The sequence below is a fragment of the Rhinatrema bivittatum genome, chromosome 2, assembly GCF_901001135.1.
Source record: "Rhinatrema bivittatum chromosome 2, aRhiBiv1.1, whole genome shotgun sequence".
NCBI lineage: Eukaryota > Metazoa > Chordata > Amphibia > Gymnophiona > Rhinatrematidae > Rhinatrema > Rhinatrema bivittatum.
Genome location: NC_042616.1, coordinates 705,958,304 through 705,984,198, shown reverse-complemented (window position 1 = coordinate 705,984,198; position 25,895 = coordinate 705,958,304). Strand labels below are relative to the sequence as shown.

Genomic DNA, 25,895 nt, shown 5'->3' with positions numbered 1-25,895 from the left:
GAGGAGGGACAGAGGAGGATTATCATCTCAAACCTGCTGACTGAATCCAGGTCTGATACAGAACCATAAGAGAGTAAGGGCAGTCTGGGAAAGAGGCTGTGCTGCAAGCCTTTTTCTTTTTCCCCACAAAAATGTATTGCCTCCCTGTTGTCTCCAAGAATGGAGGGAGAGTGAACAGTCATTACGGCAGAATATAAATAAAAAATATCTAATCTAACAAACAATTTCAAAGTGGAAGGAGAAAAGCAGTCCCAATAGGACTGTTATCTAGGGCATCCCCAAGACTCTGCCTAAGCTTCACTGGCAAGCTAAGCTAATAGCCTTCCCAGAAGTGGCCTACACCTAGCTGCAGCACCAGGCTACATGCCTGCACCATCTGCTGAAGACAGGGAAATACTAAATAGCTAAAGGCTGCAAAGTCTCCTATTAAGGGGTAGTGAAGTCAGTTTTGTGGGATATTTTTGCTACATCTGTTGGCAGGGGGACATAACCCACTTGTCTGGACTGATTTGCCAAAGATAACGAACAGTTGATTTTACCACCGCAGCTTGCTGGACAAACCAGCCACTACCTCTGTTACTTTGCCATTTATTCTGGTAGCCTCAGTACCTACTGTTGAATCAGGTTAGTATAGCACTATGAATGCTTAGGCAAAGTTGAGTGGTGTAGCAATGATAAGGATCCACTGGAGAGAAGTCAAATTCAAAGAGGAAAATGTATTCAAAAGTCCCCAAAACATAAAAAGGTGAATTTTTAAAGCCCTACACTTGCCAAAGCCAAGAGATATGTGCGTCTCGAGCCAGCACAAGCCACACAGATTTTAAGAAGCGCCCAAGTATGCTCGTATCTCCCGGTACAGACACAAATTGAAAAGGCAAAAAAAGGGGTGCGGCATGAGCAGGGTCTGGGCAATGTTAATATGAAGTCTGCTCATAAATATTTACATGCACGAGTGTGTGCCGAGGTCCCCTACCTCATAACTTTCCTTCTGCTACGGATGCGTGAAAGTGTTAAAATAAAAAAATCAGGGCTAGTCAGCAGGGTTTGACGCATCCGGTAACCCAAAGCGTTGTCAAACCCGGATAGAGTCTAAGGACTCACGCTTGAGACCTAGCAGGCAACAGCTCAACATTCACCGATGAGACATCAAAGGAGGATTACATCCCTGATGAAAGGTCCTTGAACGGACCTGAAACGTGGCCACGTCGGTCACCCATTAAACCATCAGATAAGTCAGGGTGTTGAATGAGCTTAGTTTTTAAGCCTTCAGAAACTGTGTATCATGCCTATCTAGGTTGTCTTACAAGCGCTTTAATACACCTACTCATTCCCTTTTGTTGGGATCATCACAACTTTGCCGGGAGTGTTATATTACAAATTGTGATTGCGAGAGTGATTTGATTCACCATCATCAGCAAGATATTGTTTTATATACACACAAAAAAAATTTTTTTTGAAAAGTCTGTCACTTGGTGTTTTCACATGTTTATGGTTCAACACTGGATGGAGGAGGTTCGTTTATGATTATAATTACAATCATATTACCCAGGTGGGGATCTATGATAACTGTATATGAAACGTTCCTCTCTTTCCAAAAAAATTTTTTTGACTACACACACTAGTTAACACTCATGAATCATTTTACTCATTTTTGAGATTTGAAATTCATACATTTAAGTGATAAATCGATTATGAAGGATTTAATTGGTGGTTCTTCATTTACATGGTTAGGATGACATTGCTTAGATGAATTACTGTTTATGGAAGTCTTACCTAAACTAGAGTCAGCTGATGGCCATTTAGACATTAACCAATGGCAGGGCAGCTTTCAAAATGCTTGATGACATCACAATGCGCATTGACCTCCCTGAAATTTTGAATGAACTGAACTGTTTCTTATAGGAAACTAAGGGAAACAGAAAGAGAGATTCTAAGCGTTGCGGGCAAATAAGCAGTGTGAGCTACTGCCTGTGAAAGAAATTTGAATGAAATTCGATAAATGACTGAACGGTTCAAAAGCTCTCTCTAGGAAAACAAGCTACAAATAACGCTTATATTTGATTACATTTATTTAAAATAGGTCGGGTAGAACACCCCAAAGAAAAGATAATGTAAATTTAAGCGGACTAATTTGCCAAAATACCCCAGAAGATTACGAGCAATGAGCTGCCCGGGCGGTTTGTAGGTTTCTTCTACTGGTGCAAGCCCCTTCCTCGCATTCTGTTAAGGCCCGAGTCTGAGAAGTAAGTGAAAGGAACGCCAAGAATCAGATCTATACTACATTTTTCCCCCATAGCCACAAAATAAGAAAAAACCCTTTCGGACAGCTAGCCCCCATAAAGGTCTGAGGAAGGGAAACGGAAACACTTCTTGCTGAAATTCCTAACCAGCTCATTAGAAGCAGGAAAGAATGCGCAGTTGCGCACACCGGAGCCCGAGTAGCGTCCTGAGAGTCTTCCCCAGGCCCGTCGGATACCGGAGAGGCGCAAGGCCTGGGCCTCGCTAGGCGCGGAGACGGAGAAAAGGAAGGATTTGGGGGACTTCCCTTCCCATTTCTAGATTACTAGCGAGAAAAAGAGCGCTCACCTGACCCTGGCCTCCGGAGTGTAGCTCATGATGTCCCAGCAGCCTCAGCATCCCTCGGTCCAGCACCGGACTAACTAAGAGGAGGCCGGGCCGGGGCGGCACCGTTACCATGGAGCCCGCCGCGCGTCACTATGGCGCGCTGCCTGCCTCGCTCCATCACCGCGGCGCCGAGCCCGAGACGCAAGCCCTACGGGCGGCAAGGAACAGGAGGCGGGGCTAAGGCGCGAGGTACGGCTGCTGCTGATATGCAAGCATGTATGTGCTGCCAGCGCTTGGGCCGGTAGCTTTTGGAGCTGTCACGTTTTACTCTCCAGCGGAACAAATACTCTGAGTTGATGTTTACAAGTGACTGACCAGAAGGCAGTGCGGTAGGAAACTTAGTAATGTTTAAAACAATGCTCCAATCCCAAGTGAGAGTAGGAAGTGCGATTTAATTGGGGGTTAAGGGGTTTTTTTTTTCTTGTTTTACTATTATTATTTGTATTTGAAATTGTAAATTGATTTATTTTTATAAATTGAATTGTGGTAATAGCTATGTGGTAGGCAGTTTCATGTCCGTGTAATCTGCAACCACAATTTCTGCCCAACACAGCAGGATTTTGGGTGTACTTTTCAGTCCTGTCCCTCCACCTTCCATACTTTAATGCATCTCCAAATAAAATCACATGATTCATTCGCTTCGAGTCCAGCTTTCATAGTTATTTACTTGGAAATAACACAGAAGGTGCAGGTTTCAGTTAAGAGGTAGTATACGTTGTATTAATTCAACAGAGTCCCAAAACTACCAGCACATCAGTGGATGTTAACATTGTCGGATGCAATTTAATAATACCACACCAGGCTTTGCTGCTCAGTTCTGAGACTTCACATTTAGTGGAACTGATGTACCCTATGAAACTCACACACCAATGATTTGCCCCATGCCTCAGCAAGAGGAATAAAATAAAAATTAAGTGACTTTACCTTCCCTGGAGCTTCCCAATGTTCTAAAGGGGACTGAAGTATAAGATAGCATGCTAAAAGAGCAGATGTTGCCTATTCCCGTGCCTCCATGGAGTAACATAAGAACACTGGGGTATGCTCATATGTAGCAGAAAAAAAATGTAAGAAATTTCACAAGGGCTGCTTGAGTGCCATTATAGCGAGCAGTGGCATGCGGTGACATTTATAGTAGGAGATTCAGTCTACCTCTCTCAGCCCCCTTCTCCCTTCCCACCTTCCTCCCCACCCACAAGTCTTCATCAGTCTTATTCCCTCTGTCTCCTCTCCCCAACATACAAAAGACAGTTGGAACCCATATGGCATTAGGTATTTTGTACAAGGTACACACACTGGGTAATTAGAACCAATTCCTCTATATAGCCTATATCACATAATCAAAAAGAGGAAAGTTTATAATTTTATTCATTTATATTCACAAAAACTTTATATCAACAATGTGTCCATGAATTAAAAACCCACACTCGCACTCATTCACTCATTAAAATCCTCACAATGAGGATACACAGCAGGTCAGCATATACTAATAATCACACATTTGTTATAACATTATAAACACGTTTCCCTGTGGAACCTTCCACTTACATACTGTCCAACATCACATATGCTTATACAAATTTCCCAACAAGCTGATGTCTCCTGTGTAGCCTCTCTTTGTGACACTTTCCAAATTTGAAATTTAAGTTGAATGTATCAGAGTGGTCAACCCCAACAAGCGGCCCTTGTTTCACCTTCGTTTGCTTCCTCAGGGGGACTTCAACCACTGAGAAAATCAAACGATATTATATCAATTTCAAACCCAAGGACACATTCCCTATTTATCACATGTCTAAACTCTGATATTAAAAAATGTTTTACCTGAAATGTATTTACACCGATAGCTCGCCAAGCAGACACCCTTACATTTTCAGCATGAACTCCAAAAGTGCTTTTGCATTTCAAACAACTCGATATTCTACTAGCAGCATAACATCTGAAAGATACCCGTAAACATAACGACTTAATCTTAACACATCCAAAAACGTTAACGCCACCACAAGGACAAAACCACTTCTTGCAATGCTCACACACACACCTACCTTCAGAAACTCTCCCGAGTTAACTCACAAATCACTTCACTTCACCTGGTTTGCTTCGGACAATAGCAACCCCATGATCAAACTTCAATTAATAACAACGCCATCACTTTTGTTAACCAAGTTAAGACACACCAAAGTTTTATACAGGAAGTTTACCGGCCCCACCCTTATACGTCCCAAAACGTGCTCTAACGTATCGCATACACTCCACACAACTGATTGTCTGCGTACTACTATCCCCAAAAGCGCAAAACGTCACAACTCACGTGATCACGCCGCTGTCTCCCGCGATCTTGCAAAAATGGAAAACAAACTTAAAATCATATTTTCCACAATGGAGCTTGCCCACCACCTATGTACCTCTATGTCTCACGTATTACTACTGTGCAACACGCAATTACATGCTAACAATCAAACCTCCTCTCTTATACTCACCAACTACAAAATACCCCCCACAAACGTCATCACTCACAACCTCACAGCCCATCATCGAGAATACACCAACAACTCCAACCACACACAACATTTTACCTGCCAAACCACTCTCTAGAGAGTGGTTTGGTAGGTAAAATGTAGGTGGTTTGGTAGGTAAAATGTTTTACCTGCCAAATCATTCTCTAGAGAGTGGTTTGGTAGGTAAAATGTTGTGTGTGGTTGGAGTTGTTGGTGTATTCTCGATGATGGGCTGTGAGGTTGTGAGCGATGACGTTTGTGGGGGGTATTTTGTAGGAAAGTAGGAAAGAGTTATCGTGTGCGGCGAAACAGCCGCATGAGACGTACGAACAGAACAGTGGTCTCTTGTGAAGATTTGATGGCCTTCGGAGTAAGGAAACTCACTCCAAGATGAGATTTGGGCAATGTTCTCTCAAACTAGCTTGATGGACACTCTACCTGGGCAACAACAAGCTAGTTTGAGAGAACATTGCCCAAATCTCATCTTGGAGTGAGTTTCCTTACTCCGAAGGCCATCAAATCTTCACAAGAGACCACTGTTCTGTTCGTACGTCTCATGTTGAATGTGAAAGTGGCCCCAACCCCCTACACTCATACCTAATCCCCACCTCGAGTTACTAGGTGGGCCTCCCATAGGGATACAAATACCTGTCTAGGGAGTAGACATTATAGCAAGGCTCTCTCTCTCTCTCGCTCTCTCTCTCAGGATACTGAAACAGGCTGTCCGGAAATGTCATGAACCGCGATAAACCTTTAATGAAACAGGCTGTTCGTGCAGTGCGATGAATCTTTGGTTGTTTATCGTGCACCGCGAAGATGTATTCGCGAATACATTTGTGCAAATCGCAAAAACATCGCGGCACGCGAAGTTTCCCCGCTGCACGAAAAAAGCCTCATTTGCATGGGAAACACCCCTTAATGCATTACCAATGCGATATTGGAAAATGAGGCCCAAAGTTTGTGCACATAAAAAAATTTCTGATACCAATTTCTTTTAGTAATTCCATAAAGTGTGGATTGTCTACCATCCTTCTCTCCTCAAGTTAGAAACCTCAGAGTCATCATGGACAATCAACTAAACCTAAAGAGATTTATTAATAACACTACCAACGATGGTTTCTATAAGTTACAAGTCCTAAAAAGGCTCAGACCGCTCCTCCACCTTCCAAGACTTCCGTTCAGTTCTCCAAGCAATCATTCTCTCAAAAATTGACTACTGTAATTCTCTTCTACTCGGCCTCCCAGCCAACACCATAAAACCCTTACAGATGCTGCAAAACGCCTCAGCCAGGATTCTAACCAAGACCAACAAAAGAAACCATATTACCCCGATCCTGAGAAACCTACACTAGCTCCCAATTAAGTTCAGAATCACATACAAAGCCCTATCAATCATACACAAAGCTATTCATAATAGATTGTACTTTGATTATTATCCGTTCATTATATTCGATATGTTCCATGTAAACCGCCTCCCCGGCGATAGTTATCTTTGTTAAATGTGAACCGGAGTGATATGTATTGTATACAGGAACTTCCGGTATATAAAAACCAAAAATAAATAAATAAATAAATATTCACAACCTCATCACTCTGGAACTCAACCTCATCACTCTGGAACTCAATACCCCTCTCCGACCACATATACCTTCCACACCGGTGAGAACAGCTTATAGAGATACTCTCCTCGCCCCACCCATCAAAACCTCTTTAAATAAACGATCTCTATCCACAGCGGGCCCTGTACCTCCAGTACTCCGGCAGGAACTATGCCCCATCATCTTTAAAAAAGAGACTCAAAACCTGGCTATTCCAACAAGCTTTTAATTTAGGCCAATAATTCCCTCTACCTCACCTTACTATCCTACAAGCTATTCTATCAGATTCCCTCAGTTTATATATCAGTTTAGCTTTCCAACTCTACTTTCAACCTATCCAAATATATGCTTCATGTACAGTAATTTTAATGATACTACTTTTCACACCTTTGTTTTTTTTCTTTTTTCAAACCCTGCAACTATTACATCCGGCCCTAAAACACATATTAGGTAAAAAAAAAAAACAAGCCAGGCTACCTAAAAAGATCTACAAAATAAAAAATACCTGTACCTAAAAATATTGTACAAAAAGCTTTTAAAACAAACTTTTAAAACTAATTTATGATTTGTTGGCTTTGGGGAGTTATGACTGTTTTTGCATAACTGAAACTGGTTGAAAGATTATGATGTACCCATCCTTAACCACTGTTATCCTCCCACTTTTCTAATCTTTTTAAATCTAGACAGGGAAGGTGGCCTTGCTATTTTCTTTAAATCTTTTCTGAACTTCTCAGAAGTAGATGTCTCTGTACCACCACCCTATGAAATGCTTTGTATTAAGTCATGAAACTTAAACATCTGTCTAACTTACTATCCACCAGGATTTCTTTCTCATAACTCTTCTCCTCTTTTTGAATCTGTACTGAATCTGGAGCTGGATCTTACTAAGATTATAATTCTAAGCAATTTCAATTTACACCTTGATGCCCCATCTCTATCCCACTCTGTTCAAACCTTGACTGAAAATCTGTCCTCCTGTGGCTGGACTCAAATTGTTTCTAACCCAATGCATAATAAAGGCCCCTGTTTGGACCTGGCCTTTATTAACTTTGCTGGTTTTTCCCTAGATGAAGCTGGTGTCTCTGTTACCTCTATTCCCTGGAGTGACCATTTTCTTTTATCCTTCTCACTCATTCCTGTTGATAGGCAACAGGTCAGTTCATAACACTACATCTGTGATGAAGAGAGGCCATATAGATCCTCAATTATTAACTTCAGAATTAGACCCATATTAGAAAATAATATTTGTGACTGGCCAGAAGAGTTCCTAGAACATTGGAACACCTCATTAGTATCAACACGCAACAATCTTATACCTCTGAAGCCTTTCCATATGAAAAGATAAAATGTGGGCCATGGTTTAATAACAACTTAAAAAAAAAAGAAATGTGAGTTGAGAAGGGTAGAGAGAAAATGGCACCAGTCACCAAATCCTATCAATAAATTAGTATTCAATTCAAAACTTTCAGACTACCAAGATTCGATTACCGCAGCAAAAAAAGCTTACATTTACTCTAAACTTGCAACTGTACTCAGTAACACTAAGGCATTGTAATTCTCTATTAAAAAGATAGTTACCCCCAATTCTGATTCCATTGCTTTTCCTCCGGCTCTCAAGAGAACGAACATTACAGAGACATTTGCTTTATATTTCACTAACAAGACTAAACATGTGGCTAGTATCTTTCCTCTCTCTACTAAATAGAAAGGAAGGCGGTCTAACAAAGCCGTGAGGGATGTAAAGAAAGAGATAGATCCAAAGGTCCTTAATAGTTGTTTATTAATAAATTAGTTTCCCAGTAGATACCCAAGACAGGAAACAGAGAGTAGGATTAAATGGTCAATTTTCTCAGTGGAAAAGGGTAAACAGTGGAGTGCCTCAGGGATCTGTACTTGGACCGGTGCTTTTCAATATATATATAAATGATCTGGAAAGGAATACGACGAGTGAGGTTATCAAATTTGCAGATGATACAAAATTATTCAGAGTAGTTAAATCACAAGCGGACTGTGATACATTACAGGAGGACCTTGCAAGACTGGAAGATTGGGCATCCAAATGGCAGATGAAATTTAATGTGGACAAGTGCAAGGTTTGTTTATTTGCTTATTTTATTATGTTTTTACTTTTAATCTATATTTTAAGTTAGTTTTGATTTATAATTATGCTGTTGTAAACCGCTTTGGTCAATTTTTATGTTGGTAAAACGGTATATAAATGTGTTAAATAAATAAGGTGTTGCATATAGGGAAAAATAACCCTTGCTGTAGTTACACGATGTTAGGTTCCATATTAGGAGCTACCACAAAGGAAAAAGATCAAGGCATCATAGTGGATAATACTTTAAAATTGTCGGCTCAGTGTGCTGCAGCAGTCAAAAAAGCAAACAGAATGTTAGGAATTATTAGGAAGGGAATGGTTAATAAAACGGAAAATGTCATAATGCCTCTATATCGCTCCATGATGAGACCGCACCTTGAATACTGTATACAATTCTGGTCGCCGCATCTCAAAAAAGATATAGTTGCATTGGAGAACGTACAGAGAAGGGCAACCAAAATGATAAAGGGGATGGAACAGCTCCCCTATGAGGAAAGGCTGAAGAGGTTAGGGCTGTTCAGCTTGGAGAAGAGACGGCTGAGGCGGGATATGATAGAGGTCTTTAAGATCATGGGAAGTCTTGAACGAGTAGATGTGACTCGGTTATTTACACTTTCGAATAATAGAAGGACTAGGGGGCATTTCTTGAATTTAGCAAGTAGCACATTTACGACTAATCGGAGAAAATTCTTTTTCACTCAGTGCACAATAAAGCTCTGGAATTTGTTGCCAGAGGATGTGGTTAGTGCAGTTAGTGTAGCTGGGTTCAAAAAAGGTTTGGATAAGTTCTTGGAGGAGAAGTCCATTAACGGCTATTAATCAAGTTTACTTAGGGAATAGCCACTGCTATTAATTGCATCAATCACTAACCAACCTCTTTCCCTTTTCAACAATTCACCAACTCGAGCGTACAAGGGAATCCTTGTGCGGTGGTAATCTTGTACGGAGGTATTTGATGAGGATAACCGATTTGCAATTATCCTTTCTTTTACCTCCGTCTATTATTCTTTTTATTAAGGTCAAAAATATTTTTTAAGTGCTCTTTCGTGCAATTTTTCTTAAAATCCCTTCTCCCCTGCTGCTTTTCCGACCCACTGCTAGTCTTTCGTCATACTTATCAAGGTCATCGCCTTTGTTGATTTCTCATGGGTACGGAGCTGCTTGTCCGACACGGGCCATGTTTCGGCACGGGTGCCTGCTTCAGGGACTGTGGGAGAGTGTGCTGTGTCCTATGTGGGGTTCACAGCATTCTAAAGTCCTTCAATATATAAAAGTATTTAATTGAACATCAAAACTTTGTGTCACATTCATTCGTTACTCTCTGATTTTTACCCACCTTATAATGAAAAACTTGTCAAAAGTTTCTGCTGTCTCTCGTGCGACGCCTTCTGTGTTTGCCTGGGCGTCTACTCTATTCTCACTGTTCTTATAAGCCTGCCTGGGAAATCCACCGCCCTCTCTGGCCAGAACGAGGCTATCTCAGGTGTATACTATGAAGTGTTTTGATTCTATTCAAACTCTCATATACGATGCTGAGCCCTTATAGTAATACTACTGAGTAAATAAACATCTTAGCAACATATTATATAGTGTGTTGACTTGTAACCGTGTTCAACTGGTGTTGATTTCGAGGGTTTTGCATAGTTTCATGTGGGCGGCTTGAGAGGATGGAGAACTGCATCTGATCAGCAACTAGTTTCCTCCTTGTCTAAAGCGGACCTGGTAGTAAACCTGTGCGTACCACGTCCGCTCACACTGCTTCTAACTCATTAGGTGTTGACGCTGATAGGCGTTGCCCGGGCGGGGCGCTTATGCCGCGCCCGCCGTCAATGCTGGTGGGCGTTTCCCGGGCGGGGCGCTGATGCTGCGCCTCTCTGTAGATTAGCTGTCCACGATCTTATTTTCTTAATGCTTAAATCGGATACTGAGCTGGGTGTCTCGAGCGGATCATGTGAGTCACATTTGTGTACCAATCTGATGTTAGTTTCGTACTCTCTTAAAAGTGCTCCGTTTTAATCCTGATGTTCTCTACTCGAGGTTGTTTATGTGTCGGACCTAATAGAGGACTGTAAGCCTGCTGGGTCTGAACTATTGTCAAAACTTGACTTAGTCATATTCATTAGATGCTTCTCCTTGTTTTCAGCTTTTGATTGGTATTTATAAGTGTGACTGATGATCGCGATTTTGTATGTGGCTAAACAGCCACAATTGCTAGTCAGTATTTTGCTTCCGTATTTTGTTTCTACGGCACTGTTCATTCACACTGTGCTCTAAAAGCTGTTATAAGTGTAATACGGGGCTATAAGCTTATCGTGCCATTTGAACTTTAAATGATGTGATAAACTTTTCAATTTTTAGAGTTACTGCTAACCTAATGGAAAACTAAAACCCACTATTATTGTAAACTTAAATTGCTATTGAACAACTGTCAAATTTATGGTTTCCTATGCGTGAATGTAATTGCTGATGATGTTCTCCTTTATGGTAGTATTCACCTTTTTCTTCACCAATGATGATGGTTATCAGTACACTGTCCAAGCCGCCCACATGAAACTATGCAAAACCCTCGAAATCAACACCAGTTGAACACGGTTACAAGTCAACACACTATATAATATGTTGCTAAGATGTTTATTTACCCAGTAGTATTACTATAAGGGCTCAGCATCGTATATGAGAGTTTGAATAGAATCAAAACACTTCATAGTATACACCTGAGATAGCCTCGTTCTGGCCAGAGAGGGCGGTGGATTTCCCAGGCAGGCTTATAAGAACAGTGAGAATAGAGTAGACGCCCAGGCAAACACAGAAGGCGTCGCACGAGAGACAGCAGAAACTTTTGACAAGTAAGTTTTTCATTATAAGGTGGGTAAAAATCAGAGAGTAACGAATGAATGTGACACAAAGTTTTGATGTTCAATTAAATACTTTTATATATTGAAGGACTTTAGAATGCTGTGAACCCCACATAGGACACAGCACACTCTCCCACAGTCCCTGAAGCAGGCACCCGTGCCGAAACATGGCCCGTGTCGGACAAGCAGCTCCGTACCCATGAGAAATCAACAAAGGCGATGACCTTGATAAGTATGACGAAAGACTAGCAGTGGGTCGGAAAAGCAGCAGGGGAGAAGGGATTTTAAGAAAAATTGCACGAAAGAGCACTTAAAAAATATTTTTGACCTTAATAAAAAGAATAATAGACGGAGGTAAAAGAAAGGATAACTGCAAATCGGTTATCCTCATCAAATACCTCCGTACAAGATTACCACCGCACAAGGATTCCCTTGTACGCTCGAGTTGGTGAATTAATTGCATCAATAGCATGGGATCTTCTTAGTGTTTGGGTATTTGCCAGGTTCTTGTGGCCTGGTTTGGCCTCTGTTGGAAACAGGATGCTGGGTTTGATGGACCCTTGGTCTGACCCAGCATGGCAATTTCTTATGTTCTTAAATATATAACACTGCATAAATGAAATCGTTAAAAATCCCACATCACAAGATAATGTTTTTTTGGGGGGTTTTTTTGTAACTGCTCTTTTCCTTCTTCGTTATCCCCTGTTACATGTAAACCGGCATGATATCTCTGAAGATGGTCGGTCAAGAAAAACAGTAAATAAAAATAAATGAATGTGTAAAACAGTAAAAAATAGACAGACGAGTATTTAAATCAATTCTAACTAATAACACTTATAGGGAAGCAGAGATTAAATAGAAACATATATAACCAATGGCCAAGGCAAGGTTAATAACAAAAAGGGTTTTTTACTTGTTCAAGCATAAAATGTATTATCTAACATGAATCACATTGAGCATTCAGTGCCTATCAGGGGAAAATGTGGAAAAAAACGGAAAACATAAAAATCAATCCAAACAATTTTTTATATATATATATATAGTCAGGATAGGCCCAGCAATCTTCTTCAATCTAACTGGCACAGGACTTCTATAGTGAGAATTGACTCAGCAGTCTTCATCCATCTAGCCCAGTGGTTCCCAACCCTGTCCTGGGGACCCCCCAGCCAGTCAGGTTTTCAGGTTATTGAATCAAACAGTTACCAACAAGGGCCCTGATCTTGGAGTTGGTGAAACAGATAAGTATGGGAAAATAAGTGAGGGAGCTTGCTGGGCAGACTGGATGGGCCGATTGGTCTTTTTCTGCCGTCATTTGTGTGTTTATGTTTGAGAGAACATTTGCATGCACTGCCTCCATAACATGCATATTCATTGTGGATATCCTGAAAACCCGACTGGCTGGGGGGTCCCCAGGACAGGGTTGGGAACCACTGATCTAGCCATCACAGGAACTCTGTATTTGTTTGGATAAGTCATCTTTGAGTGAATTTTTGAAGCCTTTACAACTGTGTGCCTCATGGGTTTTTCCCTCCCTTGGGCTTTTCGGTGGTTGGGGGTGGCATTTCTTTGGGGGGCCTATCCCTGGGCTGTCCTGAGAGCTGGAGACTGCTGCATGGAGTGGATTTCTGGGAGGATGGCAGGCTCTGGCAAACGTTGAATGAGTTGGGTGACTACTATGGTAACATTATTGATTGAAGTGGATAGGGTGGTTAAGCCCTGTGTAAGAGCTGCTATTTGCTGCTGCCCAGAGTTGGTGTGGCTGATCTGAGCCCTCTTCAACTGCACCATCTTTGCCCATATATGGTGAAGATGTAGGCCACGGCCCCTCTCAATGCAGTCCAGTGTAAGATCCACCGCTGGTGCTGCAGGTAGTGGGGTTGCTGGTTGCTGAGGGTACAATCTGTGCCTCCAATGCTGGCATCACAGGGCCCAGGGGATTTGCTGGCTGATTCTCTCGGACATCCCGCTGGTCACAAGGCGTGCTGAAGGCAGGTGGAACCAAGCTGGTTGCTCCCATGGCAGGGCAGTTTCCTCCATAAAGCCAGAACAGTTTAGGCTAGTGTCAAGGGGTAGGGGTGATCCAAGGGGCTTGAAGGAGAAGCTGCTGCTGCTCCTTCTCTTCCTCGCTCCACCTCATCCCTGCGTCCAATTGAAAGGTGCCGCTGAGACCTGGGGCTGTGCTGCTGGTACCTGGGACTTCATGGATAGGACTGGGGGTTTCCTGAGTGAGAGCTGTGGAAACAAAGAAGACATAAGTATTAATGGTAAGAAGTACACATGTACTGTTTTGCATAAGATGTGTACTTTGCTTCGTTCAATATGAGCATCCTATGCAAAAGAAAGTGCAGACTTCTATAGCAGACTTGACATTTACAGGTAATGTGACTTTCTGGCCCCGGTTCATGTCGTGTCTAGGGTCTCTTCAATTCCCTCAAACACGTCAGGTCCCAGTCATTCTGTCAGCTGCTCCTCCATCAGCATCAGCACTATTGGGCAGGGAGCTCCTCCTCCTGTCTGGCGCATGTATTTATTCCTGCTTGCCACTTTTTTCTTTTACTGCACCTTCATGCTCCTGTAGCAATGGGCCACCTGCTCTCCAATCCTCTTGATGCCACTGCATCACAGTATGGCCTGTGCGGTGGTCTGCCAGATATATGGCATGGGCCTTAGAAGCCCTGGAGGATATTCCAGCCCAGTTGCCGAACAGTAGGTGGTAATTCTAAAGGGTGCTGGTGATGAGCTGCTCATTGCCTTCTACAATTAACTTCTAAGTGCAAAGGCATGGCCAGCCTGCTGCCTCGCTGCCAGAGGATTGGGTTGCCACTTCCGCTTTCAAAAAGGTGTCACTATTTTCACTCTTGTTCCCACTTCCTGCCCTCCTCCCTTCCCCCCCCTCCTGTACCTGCCCTGTCAACTCCCCTTCTGCCCTCTTTGTCTAACCCTACCCTGCTATCTACTTCCCACCACACTCATCTGCCTAATCCATTCTCCCTCCCACTGCCTCCTATCCCTTCCCTCCTCCCTATCTCTACTCCTATTGTCCCTATTCCTATGCATCCTCCTCCTACCACTCCTGTCTTCCTCCTCCCTCCTCTCCTCTCCCCCATGCCTTCCAAGCTCCTTCCTCTCCTGCTCCTCACCACTCCTCTCCATACCACTCCTCCACTCCCCACTCCTCACTCCTCCACACAAAGGGGCAGACAGACAAACTAGGCAAAGGCATAAAAACGTCCACACACAGATAAAGATGAGACAAATGTAAAGGTAAACAGATGAGAACACTAAACAGGGCAACTCACTCAGGGACTCGCAAGAAAAAGCTTCCTAAGCTCCTAATCTCCACCAACTCACCTCCTCTCCTCTCTCTCCAATGCCTGATACACCCTCAAAGAGACAGCTGCAGGAAGCCAGTATATATAAACAAAGAAAATAATGCACCAGATGGAAAATGACGTGCAAGGCATTAAATGATGCACGATGCAAAAAAATATCATGCAACGTGATATTTACATATGCGGTGCGGTATGTCGTTAATTTCCCTAACCACGCCCATCTTTTTAGCGTGGCCCGCAAATGTGCTATATTTCAGCTTTATTTACCGAGATTTGATGAATTTAGGCCTCAGTTTGGTCATTACAGCAATAGTCCTCCTGGGACAGGATTGTGTACCAGGAGTCCTTCTGAAACTCTGTAATCAAGAGCCCTGAATATAGCTAGTGCAGAGCTGCCAAGTTACCCAGTCCCAGGATTTCTGCCCAAACTCTATTGTGATGTATTATGGGAACTGAGGCACTGATTTCATTGGGTATACTCAGGGGCTACAAATACCATATTGTTTTGGGGAAATTAATTTAAAAAGCAGGACTGGCCAAAAAGTCTCCCTCTTGAAACTGGGTAACTTGGCAGCTCTGTTGATGTCACCCTTAAAAATGATCATGACTCCTTCCCCCCAGGGGCTCTGAGTACTGCATCTGCAGCATACTCACCCTGAGCTGACCTGGGGAACTATAGACCTGATTTGGAGATGAAAGTGAGGACCTTCACTGTCTCTATGCTGGCCCATAGCTCCTTTTTTGTGGACATCTCTTTTCTTCCACTCTCATTGTGATTCAAGTCTCTATAACAAAATGAGAGCTTGGAAATTATTGTCTGCTCTTCCAGATTAGCTCCTTGGTCTCTTCTTGCTCTGTGCTAGATGTGTATGACAATTTCTGTTGAATCCTGTTATTTATACCATCCCAATTTTTAGTGGCCAGTTATTTGGCTTGAGCATGCTTTATAAACAATAAATAAATACAAATTAAAGGACTTTACCTTAAGGGAATTCCTTTTCACTATCATGGACTATCCTAAAATGTATAATGATAGCCCACAGAGCTACAATGTTTATATATATTTAAAATAAACTGGATTCTAAAATAGTATATAAAATGCATGCTTTTATTCCCCTTCTTTCCCTCTGCTTTCCCAGCTAGGACCCATCACACAGTTTGGCAGAAAGCCAGGACACAAAACATAGAAACATGTGAAACATGAAATTTTTTATTTCACTATTTCACCACCCTAGATTAGATAGTGTTACATGGTAGCACTGCACACATGACAATAATGCATGTAATTTGAAAACCTTTTCAGCTTCCTATTACAATATTTCTTCCGTGCTGTACAGGTGCTTCTGCCTACCGTGTATAGAGTTAGTCTCTCTTAAATGTGATATGTGAAAAGTATACTTTAAAATGGAGGGATTGCATTTGTGGCTATTAACTATATCCATGTCTAGGTGGCAGTAGAAGATTACTTTTTAGTTTTGTGGCAGCATTTAAATTTGGATATGCATGACAGATCGCTATGTTTTTACTGAGTCATATTTATAAACAAGTAAAGAAAATTGGCCCCTTTTCATGGGCATTTCACCTTACTTTCTTGATATATTAGAATGTAATCACATCTAATATACTGGGTTTGCTGTAAAGACAAGTATTGAGTTTGTATCGGGGAGGAACAAAGTAAATAACTGATTTTGTATTTTTCTTTGATGAAAACTCAGTTCCTGGAGTGTAGATGGTCTGTGGGTTCTTATCTTTACCAAAGGAGGAGCTGCAATGGAAAAAAATGAAGATGACATTGATAACAAAGAAATAATATATCAAAAAGGGACCAGTAATATGAATCAGAACTAGCCGAACAGACAAAGATTTGAAAAATATTCAACCTATCTATTAAAAAGAACATAAGATGCCCCATGCTGGGTCAGATTAAGGTTCGTTGAACCTAGCATCGTGTCTCTGACAGTGCCCAGTCCAGGTCACAAGTATCCAGCAGATACCAATGAATAGATCCATTTTTTTTGTTGCTAATAAAATGCAAAAGAAGAAAGGTTAAACATATAACTGTGAAAGGAAATATTTAATAAGATTTCCCTCTTTCTTTTTTTTCTCAATAATATATAAACAAATGCAATTCATATAAGAGAAAACCTAATTAAACATATATAACAGGGGTCAAATTCTGCACCCCTGTGGGTGATTTGCCTTTTAGGGGCATAGCAAACATGGCGTCAACAGGTCATCCTGCCAGTAGTGTGAGTCAGAGGTCTGCACCCAGACCCCACCCCTGTCTGTGATGTCAGTGTGCTGTAGCCTACCAGAGGGAAGTTGGGAGTCCCAAGGTGTGGCATTCCCCATTGGGATGAGTCTGTGTGTTAACAAAACTCCTGTGCTCATATGACATAATGGGAGTCGCGAATCAGCCTTATCTGAGGCAGAAGGAGCCAATGCCTCTCCCTGTGGAGGGATGTTCCGAATGAAGGCAGTAAGGAGAAGATTCTAAGCACTGGGGTTCTATGGGAGTGGAGGAGGAGGATTTGAAGTGAGGAAGTCCTGAAGTTGAAGTTAGCAAGTAACACATTTTTAAAAAGTTGGAGAAAATTCTTTTTCAATCAACGCACAATTAAGTTCTGAAATTCATTGTCAGAGGCATTTAATTTTTCTGGGTTTAAAAAAAAGTTTAGACAAATTCCTGGAGGAGCCATAACCTGCTATTAATCAAGTTGACTTTGGGAATAGCCACTGTGTAATACTGGCATTAGTGGCATGGGATTTATTTACTGTTTGGGAACTTGCCAGGTACATGTATCCTGGTTTCGACACTGTTAGAAATGGAATGCTGGGCTTGATGGACCCTCAGTTTGACCCAATATGGCAACTTTTTATGTTCTTATGATGGGCTCTGGAAATTGGGGACAAGTGTGCTTGGAGGTGTCAGAGGAAGGTCAGCCTGCCTGGGAAAGTCTACCAGAGGGAAGTTGGGAGTCCTGAAGACTAAGTGGACTGGTGTATTGGGAGGTGCCAGAGGAAGGGCAGTCTTGGTGGGAAGATTCACCAGAGTCAAAGACTGATTCTGTCATAATCAGTCTGATACGCAAAGGAGAGAGAGAAAGAGAAAGAGATATAAGGACTTTGGAGAAAAGATTACTTTTGTCAGGTACCGGGACGGCCCAGGGTTAAAGTGGTACCTGTACAAAGAGCTGACCTGTTTTGGGAAGAGGTGAGAAGAGAAGAATGAGACTGTACTTATTTTTTGTAATTTTTTTCTGGATTGATTGGCTGCTGCAGGGCATTGCCCTAAGTGTTACTATTTTTGGAATTTGTGTCAGTCAGTAAAAAGTTTTATTTTAAACAATAGAGCAGGTGTGGATGTGGGCTTTGTAAAGTGTTTGACTAGTATGCAGGAAGAGCCCTCATGAGTACAAAACACTAAGGGGTACATATTCAAAAGCCATTTAGATGGACAACAGTAAAGTTATCCGTCTAAATGGCTTAACCGCATATTTAAAAGGCCTAGCTGGCTAAATGCTAACTGGATAACGAATTATCCAGCTGGAATTTTGCTGAGTAAGTCGGGGTTGTTCCTGGGGTGGGAGTTATGCATTCCAGGGAGGAGCGGAGTTAGCTTAACCGGCTAACTCTAGACACGCCATAGGGCAGGTCTAAAGTTAGCCGGATACCACATATCCAGTTAATTCTAACTTATCCAGGTATAATCAGCGGCATAACGCTGAATATCCTACTGCTGATTATCCTGGTTAAGTTACTCGGATATGTGTATCTGGCTAACTTAACTAGTTGCTTAGCGTCTGAATATTTACCCCTAAGGTCTTGAAAAGAGCAAAACTTTTCCTCTGTGTGGGAACTGTTGCGCTTCCCGGCCGCAGCAGGCCTGTCGCCAGCTTCACTCACCCCTGATGCCGGGGCCCCGGACCTGGCCCGTCCTCTCTAGCAGCGGTAGGCAGCCACCTATGCACTCCGTCTCTGCTCCCAGGCCCCTCCAGCGCTGCTGCGGTCTCCTCCTGTCCCAAGCAGGTCTTCCCATGTGCATTGTGGGGAGACGTCACCACTTACTAGTCTTCGGCCTGTTCGCCTTAGGCAGCATAGCTCTCTGCTTCAACGGCAGGGGAGAAGAAAAACTGATACTTCACGCATATCCAGCATAGCTCTCTGCTTCAACGGCAGGGGAGAAGAAAAAAGGATTCGCACTCACAAAGCGGGGAGTAGCTGGCTTGTTACGGCGGTTACTACCCCAAACCAAATAAGCCTGATACTTTATTTTCAATGCATTTCCAGCATAGCTCTCTGCTTCAAAGGCAGGGGAGAAGAAAAACTGATACTTCACGCATATCCAGCATAGCTCTCTGCTTCAACGGCAGGGGAGAAGAAAAACTGATACTTCACGCATATCCAGCATAGCTCTCTGCTTCAACGGCAGGGGAGAAGAAAAACTGATACTACACGCATATCCAGCATAGCTCCCTGCTTCAACGGCAGGGGAGAAGAAAAACAACCAATAAGGGCTGAATAACATAGTCTGGGTAAAACAAATAAGCATGGGTGTAGCTTGCTTATTGCGGCGGTTACTTCCCCTACTACCCCTAACTAATCAAGCTTGATATTTCACTTGGATGCAGCTCCATCACTGCTCTCTACATTAATGGTGGGGGTGGAAGGGAAATAGAACCAAAGAGCTAAGAGAAACAGATAAGTATGAGAAAAAATGTGTGAAGCTTGCTGGGCAGACTGGATGGGCCGTTTGGTCTTCTTCTGCCGTCATTTCTATGTTTCTATGTTTCTATGCGCATGAGCGCCTCCCCGGACTTTAAAGGGGCTGCGGCGGGAAAGCCGTCTGCGCCCCAGATGATGATGTCAACCAGTCTCCGTATATAAGGCATGTCCTGCCACATAGACTTTGCTTAGCAACAGGTCTCCACGCTTCCTGTCATGTGCTTCATTGCTGCTTGTTCCAGTTCCTGTTCCAGTACCTGATCCTGTTCCAGATCCTGTTCCTGTTCCAGTACCTGCTCCAGTCCCAGTTCCTTCTTCCCTTCAGACAGACCTCCCTGGCTTTGACTTCTGCTTGAACCTGACCTTGTCTCCAGCCACCTGCCCTGACTTCTGCTTGAACCTGACCTTGTCTCCAGCCGCCTGCCCTGACTTCTGCTTGAACCTGACCTCGTCTCCAGCCACCTGCCCTGACTCTTGCTTGGACCTGGCCTTGTCTATAGCCGCCTGCCCTGACTCTTGCTTAGACCTGGCCTTGTCTTCAGCTATCTGCCTAAATTCTAGTCCGGACTTAACCTTATCTCCAACCGCATTGCCTCCGCTTCAGTCTGTCCGGACTTTGGATCCTGTCTCTCCCTTTTGGGACCCTGCGTTTCCGCTGCTTTCTGGCATTCTGCTTTGGTCACTCTCTCCGGGATCAACCACACGAAAGCCCACCTAAGTCCAGCCGGCCACGGTACCCAAGGGCTCAACCAGCAGGGATCAAGGGCTTGTACTGGTGAATCTCCAATTGGCCTCCGCTTCCCGTTTGGCCTCGCTTCCCGAAGGTGGAGATCCATGGGGGTTTCCTCCACGGGTGGCGCCAACACCATCTCGGGCCAAGGGTCCAACTCCGTGACTGGAACCCCGGGAGGAAATAGGGCTTTACATGGTCCTTGGCCCTCACTGTGTGCCCCCACGTGCCCTAGAGCTGACAGGTATTAAGGTTACATAAAAATGGTACCCCAAATGGGACATTTGGGTTTAATGGTTTTTGCAGTGTTTCGAAATGTGTCCTCTACTCGGGGAAGGCACACTAAAAATTTCAGCCTAATTGATTGAGGAATTATTGAGATCAGAAAATCCAAGATGGCACAACATTTTTGGGCCAAGGATTCGACCCGCTAAGTCTTCCCACCTGCAAAGAGCATTTTGGGAGGGATACCAGATCGTGTTACATAATCCTGGAGGAGTAGAGTGATGTCAACAGTGAAAGGAAAAGCATTGAGTGTGAACAGAGTGCTCGCATTTTGGTAGAGTGGAAACACACTTGTAGTGTGAGTTGGAAAGGGGAGCAATGGCCAAGACAGGATAGCGCCCTCATGGAGTTCGTGATGATATCCAGGGGTGGAGTGGAGTCAGCATCAAGTGAAAGCCAAGGGATTTCCCTGTATCCAATACGATGATCCTATTACTCACAGTTTCAGTGTACCTGGCCCTTGTTAGAAGAGATGGATACTGTGAGTCTAGAAGAGTGTCCCCTTTGCCATGAGCTACAGGAACGTAGCCCTATGGTGTTGCGGTATGCTAGATGCTGCAGTACCCTTTGTGTCCCAGATCGAGAGCCACCTGATGGACAGAGTGAAGCAACACCCCTCTGGCATTGGGAGGCAGGGGCATCGGTGCCCCGGGGATCTCCGGTGACTGCTGTGTCCAGCAAAAGGTAGATCATGGGTAGAACCCCAGGGATGGCTGTAGCTGTGTACCATGGAGTACAACTTGAGTTTTCCCCCATGAGGTCAGCTGCTGATGAAGCTGGCCCTAATCACGTCAGGCAATGGGTGGAATCCCTTTCCTCAGGGCCCTATCAGAGAGTAGGTAAATTAGATATTGCCATGTCACAGCTACAAATCATCACCCCAGATGAGATGATGGTAGATCGAGAGGAAGGGAAGCTACAGAGTGCTGTTGTAATAATTTGAGCAGAGTTGACAGAGCTAAACACAATGGCCAATTATGTTTAATTGGATACTGTGAAGCTGGATCGAGATCCCTTTGATTTTGAGCTGCCTTTAGTGGGGCCAGATAGGAAAGTGATAAGTTTGTCTGAAAATTTAACAATGAGGGGATTCGTCCAAGTGAGCATGGAAGATAGTATTCCTGTGATGAGGTGGGATAGCGTGCAGTACCATGAACTGTCGACCTTCAGGAGTTTGAGCCAGCTTGTGGGTGATGTGGGGCTGCTATGTTCCCTGATGTTCGGGATTAAGAGATGGTAGGGGTACCTGGTTCCTGACCCACGAGTACTTAGGAAAGAGGAAATTAGATATGAGACAGGCTTGGACATTGTTTAAAAATACAATCCTAGAGGCGCAGTCCATATGTATTCCACACATTAAGAAAGGTGGAAGAAAGGCAAAACGATTACCTTCATGGATAAAAGGTGAGGTGAAAGAGGCTATTTTAGCCAAAAAAAATCCTTCAAAAATTGGAAGAAGGATCCATTTGAAGAAAATAGGATAAAACATAAGCATTGTCAAGTTAAGTGTAAAACATTGATAAGACAGGTGAAGAGAGAATTTGAAATGATGTTGGCCATAGAGGCAAAAACTCATAAGAAAAACTTTTTAAAATATATCCGAAGCAAGAAACCTGTGAGGGAGTCAGTTGGACCATTAGATGACCAAGGGGTTAATAGGGCTCTTAGGGAAGATAAGGCCATTGCAGAAAGACTAAATGAATTCTTTGCTTCCATGTTTACTAATGAGGATGTTGGGGAGATACCAGTTCCGGAGATGGTTTTCAGGGGTGATGAGTCAGACGAACTGAACAAAATCACTGTCAGGCCGATACAGTAAGGACGCGGTAGAAAGAGTGCGGCAGTGCCGGGCGCACCCACGTTTGCCACATGCACAGTTCGGATGACATACCGCTTGATACAGTATTTAAATGGCATGCAAATGCAAGCCGAGTCCAAAGCGCGTCCAAGAAGCGTCCATGAAGCGCAATCCATTTTACTGTATAGGCACGATACAGCAGCCTATACAGATAGAGCAGCCCCAGTCCTTTCTCCCCTCCTCCCGGGGACAGCCGGCGGCGAGAGCGGCTTCAGCAGCCCGGGGCGGATCGGGTGCTCCCCATGGCTCCCAGGATTCCTATTCTCTAAAAGGTAATGAGCGCACGCCATGACCTCGGACGTCTCACGCCATGACCTGAGCGCCCGGCTGGACGTCCGAGGTCACGGCGTGCGCTCATTACCTTTTAGAGAATAGGAATCCTGGGAGCCATGGGGAGCGCCCGATCCGCCCCGGGCTGCTGAAGCCGCTCTTGCCGTCGGCTGTCCCCGGGAGGAGGGGAGAGAGGACTGGGGCTGCTCCGGAGCTGTCAGCGCGGGAGATCGGCACCCATGGACACGGCCAGGGCAGGTGAGCGGGGGCTGGGGGAAAGTTTGCCCGATTCACTTTGGTCTTGTACCGGGGAGTGAGGGGGCAGGCAGTGAAGCGGGGCTGACTGGGGCTGCTCCGGAGCTGTCAGCGCAGGAGATCGGCACCCATGGACGCGGCCAGGGCAGGTGAGCGGGGGCTGGGGGAAAGTTTGCCTGTGAAATTTCGTCTCGGCTTGCCTGACGCTCCACACTAACGCAGGGGTAAGGGTAGGTGGTAAATTAGCAGGTTAAACATGCGGCAAAAAAGCGATAATCGGGGCGCACGTTACTGTATGGGAGGGAATAGCTAATCCGATCGTTTACATATCATATACATGCCGCGGGCGGAAAGGCTTACCTGTTGATTTAAAGAAGCGGTAAGGATGGGTTAAAAGGGATAGTGAATCGCGGGTTGGACTTACGCGGCCAAATTGCGGGTACAAAGCGGGTTAGAAACGGGGTAATCGCGGCCACGCTTTACTGTATCGACCTGTGTGAACCTAGAAGATGTAGTAGGCCAGATTGACAAACTAAAGAGTAGCAAATCACCTAGGATGGTATGCATCCTAGGGTACTAAAGGAACTCAAAAATGAAATTTCTGATCTATTAGTTAAAATTTGTAACCTATCATTAAAATCATCCATTGTACCTGAAGACTGGAGGGTGGCCAATGTAACCCCAATATTTAAAAAAGGCTCCAGGGCCGATCCGGGTAACTGTAGACCAGTGAGCCTGACTTCAGTGCCAGGAAGAATAGTGGAAACTATTCTCAAGATCAAAATCATAGAGCATATAGAAAGACATGATTTAATGGAACACAGACAACATGGATTTACCCAAGGGAAGACTTGCCTAACAAATCTGCTTCATTTTTTTGAAGGGGTTACTAAACATGTGGATAAAGGTGAACTGGTAGATGCAGTGTATTTGGATTTTCAGAAGGCGTTTGACAAAGTCCCTCATAAGAGGCTTCTACTAAAACTAAAAAGTCATGGGATAGGAGGCGATGTCCTTTCGTGGATTACAAACTGGTTAAAAGACAGGAAACAGAGAGTGGGATTAAATGGTCAATTTTCTCAGTGGAAAAGGGTAAACAGTGGAGTGCCTCAGGGATCTGTACATGGACCGGTGCTTTTCAATATATATATATAAATGATCTGGAAAGGAATACGACGAGTGAGGTTATCAAATTTGCGGATGATACAAAATTATTCAGAGTAGTTAAATCACAAGTGGACTGTGATACATTACAGGAGGACCTTGCAAGACTGGAAGATTGGGCATCCAAATGGCAGATGAAATTTAATGTGGACAAATGCAAGGTGTTGCATATGGGGAAAAATAACCCTTGCTGTAGTTACACGATGTTAGGTTCCATATTAAGAGCTACAACCCAAGAAAAAGTTCTAGGCATCATAATGGATAATACTTTAAAATCGTCGGCTCAGTGTGCTGCAGCAGTCAAAAAAGCAAACAAAATGTTAGGAATTAGTAGGAAGGGAATGGTTAATAAAATGGAAAATGTCATAATGCCTCTATATCGCTCCACGGTGAGACCGTACCTGGAATACTGTGTACAATTCTGGTCACCACATCCCAAAAAAGATATAGTTGCGATGGAAAAGGTATAGAGAAGGGCAACCAAAATGATAAAGGGGATGGAACAGCTCCCCTATGAGGAAAGGCTGAAGAGGTTAGGGCTGTTCCGCTTGGAGAAGAGACGACTGAGGGGGGATATGATAGAGGTCTTTAAGATCATGAGAGGTTTTGATCGAGTAGATGTGACTCGGTTATTTACACTTTCGAATAATAGAAGGACTAGGGGGCATTCCATGAAGTTACCAAGTAGCACATTTAAGACTAATCAGAGAAAATTCTTTTTCACTCAATGCACAATAAAGCTCTGGAATTTGTTGCCAGAGGATGTGGTTAGTGCAGTTAGTGTAGCTGGGTTCAAAAAAGGTTTGGATAAGTTCTTGGAGGAGAAATCCATTAACGGCTATTAATCAAGTTTTCTTAGGGAATAGCCACTGCTATTAATTGCATCAGTAGCATGGGATCTTCTTGGTGTTTGGGTAATTGCCAGGTTCTTGTGGCCTGGTTTGTCCTCTGTTGGAAACAGGATGCTGGGCTTGATGGACCCTTGGTCTGACCCAGCATGGCAATTTCTTATGTTCTTATGTCTAGAGATTGCTGGGTGAAGTACAAGATGTCATTTAGACCAGCAGCCCGGCCACAGCAGCGGGATCCTCATCCCAGGAAATAAATAGAAGAAGAAAGAAGAATGACTCAGAGAAGAGCGACAGATTCAAAGGACTTCTTTTTAAATGTTTACCCTTCATTGGTTGTGTGCTGTTTGTACTTTCTTGCAGGTGCTTTGTTGGTGCCTCATACTGGTCCAGAGTTGTACTTTATTGAAGAGACCCTCTGGAATGTTTCTAGATTTCCTCAGTTGAAGAGTGCTGGGGTTACAAGGGAGCTCCTAAGTTTGGGTGCCATCTACTGACTATTTGGTGGAACTGTTTCTGCTTTTAAGAAATTACGTGAACAGTTTCCATCTATTGTTTCTTGTTGAGACTTTTGGGACTATTGAAAGAAGATGATGACCTTCCTGTGGAAGAGGGATAGAAGACAAAAAGACTACTGAAGTTGTAAAGACTGCGTTCTGTGGTCGAGAAATTTTGCTGGTGCTGAGATTGAGTTGTTTTGAAAAGAAAAATTGAAGATCTTGGAACAAATTTACAAAATGATGAAAATGTTGAAAAT

The 25,895-nt window shown here is 43.6% G+C and overlaps 1 protein-coding gene and 1 long non-coding RNA gene across 7 annotated transcripts in view; one reads left to right on the top strand and one right to left on the bottom strand.

Annotated features, from left to right (window-relative positions):
• Positions 1 to 2,718, bottom strand: part of FAM92A (family with sequence similarity 92 member A) — a 393,124-nt gene extending 390,406 nt beyond the window's left edge. For 3 of the 6 annotated variants that reach the window (XM_029591681.1, XM_029591683.1, XM_029591682.1), the window contains exon 1: positions 2,587 to 2,699. Coding sequence is in view for 1 of the 6 variants with exons in the window: in XM_029591684.1 (XP_029447544.1) it covers positions 2,587 to 2,615 (29 nt within the window). In the remaining 5 variants the exon portion in view is untranslated. Of the gene's footprint in view, positions 1 to 1,773; positions 1,907 to 2,387; positions 2,504 to 2,586 lie in introns of those variants that run through there. The other 3 variants (XM_029591686.1, XM_029591687.1, XM_029591684.1) reach the window with 3 other exon arrangements.
• Positions 2,719 to 2,824: 106 nt separating this feature from the next.
• LOC115085536 overlaps positions 2,825 to 25,895 on the top strand; it is a 58,799-nt gene continuing 35,728 nt past the window's right edge. Inside the window, exon 1 of the long non-coding RNA XR_003854886.1 lies at positions 2,825 to 2,954. This is a non-coding gene — a long non-coding RNA (uncharacterized LOC115085536). The remainder of the gene's footprint in view (positions 2,955 to 25,895) is intronic.